The 4,617-nt window shown below is 44.5% G+C and overlaps 1 protein-coding gene across 1 annotated transcript; it reads left to right on the top strand.

Annotated features, from left to right (window-relative positions):
* Positions 1 to 1,123: 1,123 nt before the first annotated feature.
* Positions 1,124 to 4,057, top strand: LOC118622372 (Y-box-binding protein 1-like). The gene is given in 3 exon segments (XM_036249792.1): positions 1,124 to 1,313; positions 3,063 to 3,886; positions 3,888 to 4,057. Coding segments are annotated over 3 exon segments (1,143 nt in total). The 3' UTR covers positions 4,017 to 4,057.
* The last annotated feature ends 560 nt before the right edge of the window (positions 4,058 to 4,617 follow it).

The following is a 4,617-nucleotide window of genomic DNA, read 5'->3' as shown; positions in this document are numbered from 1 at the left end:
TTAATATTTTGAGATATTTTTCTTCACCCCTTTTTAAAAAATGGGGCAACCACGAGTAAGGCACGGGAGTAACTTGGCCAGTGGTAGGTAAGGTAGGGCATCAGGTGGGCCCAAGTGGGAAGCCTGTGCTGTTTTCAACTGATCACCGCACCTGTGTAAAACAGGTTTCCTTCCAAAGCAGATTGACATGGAGTTGTTCAAACACGGGAAAAAATTTTATTATGCATATGTACAGCATAGGAGTTTCATGTACTGCAAAGAAGAACATTCATATCAGAATAATTTGAGTAAAAATGAGAAACCCAGCACCCCATTTCCAGGTAACTGGGAAGGACTTTGAAGAAGTGGAAATTTATGCCCTTTAAAAGGCTCTTTAGGGTGTGAGTAGGAGAGGGGAGGGATGAGGCAGAAAATCATTATAAGTACTTTGGTACTATTCTTACTTTGGTTAGAAAAGAAAAGGGCAGGAAAGATAGAGGAAATTTGGCATAGCAGGTAGTATTCATTTTCTAGAGCTGCCATAACTAAGTCCCATGAGCTGGGTGGATGAAGCAATGGAAAGGCATTGACTCACAGTTCTAGAGACTAGAAGTCCAAGATCAAAAAAATTAGGTTCCTATATTTTAGAAAGATGCTGAAGCAAAAAAAAAAAAAAAAAAGTTGTTGGAGTTAATTCATAGTTATCCACAAATTCAGGCATTCGAGGTATGTTTGTTCTTCATCCCAGTTTCCTGGAATTTTAAGAGTGAACTGCAAATGGTCATTTTTCTCTTCTGTAATTTATAACAGTTTTTTCTCTTATCTCCTTCACTCACCAACTGTCTTTGACCTAGATACTTTTCATTGAAATTAAATGGCATTGTTATAAGCACTTTATATGTGTTAACCCTTTTAACTCAAATGACACAACCTAATGAAATGGGAGCTAACATTCCCATTTATAGATGAGGAACCAAGGCATAGAGAAGCTGAGTAACTTACCCCTTGTTTCAGAGCTAATTACCAGCAAGCTGAGCAGTGAATCCATGTGGTCTAGTTCCAGAGCCTGTGTTCTTGTGCACTAAAATAGCACTTAGATACTATTTCTTAGAAAATCAGAAATTCCAAAATGGCGGCAGAGTGAATGGAGCCTGCACGGGCCGTCTCCCAGAACCAAACTGGAATTGCAACTGAAGTGGAGATGGATTGTCAGGAGGGGGCAGCGGAGAAGCAGCTTGCGAGGATCATGTGGCCAGGAACACTGCCTCGATCCTGGTGGGATTACGGGGGCATGAGTGGGGCCTGGGAGCCAAAGGACAGTGGCAGCCTTGGCTGTGAGCACCGCCCTTGGGTTAACCTTCCAGGCGGCTCCACAGCCCAGAGCTGGGACAGACGCTGAAATGGCCATGGCCACTCACCTTGGGCTCCAGCAGAGGGAGGGCGGACTGCACTGGAACTGTGTGGTGATGCTCAGGATTTGGAGGGCACTCGGAGCTTTTGCTGAGTTGCAGGCACGCAGGACAGTGGGCATCTTGCTCCCTTCCAGGGCTCTGGAGAAAGGCGGTGGCCCCTCCCTCAGAAACTCAACCCCACCAAGGTGGGCCATTGAAATGCAAATTGAGGCTTATTAACAACCAGCATCTGCCCCACCCTTGGGAAATTGCCTTTCGCTGAGCACATGAGGGAGTTTTTCATTGAAATGAGAACCCAAAGCTCTTCAAGTAACAGCTACTGATAGCCTCCAGGCAAAAAGCTAGAGGATAACTGAACCATTCCTGGGCTTGCAACTCTAACCAGGAAAGTAAGAACTGACAGTGGTGTTTAACGTGGGTCCTCCCTTGCTCATCCAAACCCAGGAGAGGGAGCCACAAACTGCAGATCACCAACACACACAGGGAAAATTTGGCAGGCTCCAAAGCCCACTGTGATAGCTAGAATGGTAAAGCAAACAAACAAAAGCCAAATAAAAGAATAAGAGACCTCTACCGAAGATGAGATAAATGTGGAGCAGTTAGCTAGCTAATAGAGCTAGAATTCAGAGCCATGATCTTGAGGAAGCTCAACAGCATAAGTAAAGATATAGAAATGTTGAAAATAAACCAACTGGAAATTAAAAACCACCAAGAAGAAAACAATAATGACATATCAGAAATAAAGAACACATTGGAAAGTCTAAACAGCAGAGTAGAGGAAGCTGAGGGCCGGATCAGTGAATTAGAAGACAGGGTAGAAAAAAAATAAACCAATTAGGAAACCAAAAGGAAAAACAATTAAAAAACAGGAAGACAGCTTAGAGAACTGTGGGACAACTGAAAATGTAATAATATTCGCATCATAGGAGTCCGCAAAGAAGAAGAAAACGAGCAAGGGTTAGAGAATATATTTGAAGAAATAGTGACAGAAAACTTCCCTAATTTGGTGAAGGAAGGAGGCATTCAAGTTCAAGTAGCACAAAGAGCCCAAGGTAAGAAGAACCCAAACAGGCCCAAACCAAGACACAGTCATTAAAGTGCCAAAAATTAAAGACAAAGAGAGAATCCTAAAGGCAGCAAGAGAGAAGCAACAGGTTACCTACAAAGGAAACCCCATAATGCTCTCAGCTGACTTCTCAACAGAAACACTATAGGCCAGAAGGGAATGGCATGAAGTAATCAAGGTCATGAAAAACAAGGATCTGAATCCAAGACTATTCTACCCAGCAAGGCTATCATTCAAAATAGAAGGTCAAATAAAAAGCTTCCCTGGCAAAAAAAACTAAGGGAATACATTAGCACCAAACCAGCACTGCAAGAAATGTTAAAAGGACTGCTGTAATTAGTAGAAGAAATAGGAAGAAAAATATAACCACACTAAACAAAAATGGCAATAAATAAGTACATATCAATAATCACCTTAAATGTGAATGGTTAAAATGCTCTGATAAAAAGACATCAAGTGAGTTCGATGGGTAGCGGGAGCGGAGAGCAGACCCGAGAGCCCTGAGCAGCCCCACCGCCGCCGCCGGCCTAGTTACCATCACACCCCGGGGAGGAGCTGCAGCTGCCGCAGCCAGCCCCAGTCACCATCACCGCAACCATGAGCAGCGAGGCAGACCCAGCAGCCGCCCGCCGCCCCCACCCTCAGTGCTGCCGTCACCAAGCCCCGCACCACGGGCAGCCGCGCAGGGAGCGGCGCCCTGGGCGGCCTCACATCGGTGGCGCCTGCCTGCGGGGACAAGAAGGTCATCCCAATGAAGGTTTTGGGAACAGTAAAATGGTTCAATGTAAGAAACAGATATGGTTTCATCAACAGGAATGACACCAAGGAAGATGTATTTGTACACCAGACTGCCATAAAGAAGAATAACCCCGGGAAGTACCTTCGCAGTGTAGGAGATGGAGAGACTGTGGAGTTTGATGTTGTTGAAGGAGAAAAGGCTGCGGAGGCAGCAAATGTTCCTGGCCTTGGTGGAGTTCCAGTGCAAGGCAGTAAATATGCAGCAGACCGTAACCATTATAGACGCTATCCACGTCGCAGGGGTCCTCCACGCAATTACCAGCAGAATTATCAGAACAGTGAGAGTGGGGAAAAGAATGAGGGATCGGAGAGTGCTCCCGAAGGCCAGGCCCAACAGCGCCAGCCCTATCGCAGGCGATGGTTCCCACCTGACTACATGCGGAGACCCTATGGGCGTCGACCACAGTATTCCAACCCTCCTGTGCAGGGAGAAGTGATGGAGGGTGCTGACAACCAGGGTGCAGGAGAACAAGGTAGACCAGTGAGACAGGATATGTATCAGGGCTATAGACCACGATTCCGCAGGGGCTCTCCTTGCCAAAGACAGCCTAGAGAGGACGGCAATGAAGAAGATAAGGAAAATCAAGGAGATGAGACCCAAGGTCAGCAGCCACCTCAACGTTGGTACCGGCCGCAACTTCAATTACCGACGCAGACGCCCAGAAAACCCTAAACCACAAGATGGCAAAGAGACAAAAGCAGCCGATCCACTAGCTGAGAATTCGTCCGCTCCCGAGGCTGAGCAGGACGGGGCTGAGTAAAGCCGGCTTACCATCTCTACCATCATCCGGTTTAGAAGAAATGAAGATGAAATCATCCAACAAGAAGAAATGAAGATGAAATTCCAGCAATAAGAAATGAACAAAATATTGGAGCTGAAGACCTTAAGTGCTTGCTTTTTGCCCGTTGACCAGATAACTAGAACTATCTGCATTATCTATGCACCATGGGTTTTTTTCTATTTTTATCTAAAGATGTCTCGTTTTGGTAATGACAAACGTGTTTTTTAGAAAAAGAAAAAAAAAAAGCCTGGTTTTTCTCAATACACCTTTAAAGGTTTTTAAATTGTTTCATATCTGGTCAAGTTGAGATTTTTAAGAACCTCATTTTTAATTTGTAATAAAAGTTTACAACTTAATTTTTTCAAAAAAGTCAACAAACTGCAAGCACCTGTTAATACAGGTCTTAAATAATTTAAAACACAGAGTAGCTGATTGGATAAGAAAGCATGACTCATCTCTATGTTGTTTATAAGAGACCCACCTCACAACAAAAGACACACATAGGTTGAAAGTGAAGGGATGGAAAAAAATCTTCCAAGCAAATGGAAAGGGAAAAAAAGCTGGGGTAGCAATACTCATA

This window comes from Molossus molossus, unplaced genomic scaffold (assembly GCF_014108415.1).
Source record: "Molossus molossus isolate mMolMol1 unplaced genomic scaffold, mMolMol1.p scaffold_m16_p_9, whole genome shotgun sequence".
Classification (NCBI taxonomy): domain Eukaryota; kingdom Metazoa; phylum Chordata; class Mammalia; order Chiroptera; family Molossidae; genus Molossus; species Molossus molossus.
This window is presented reverse-complemented; position numbering and strand designations above follow the sequence as displayed.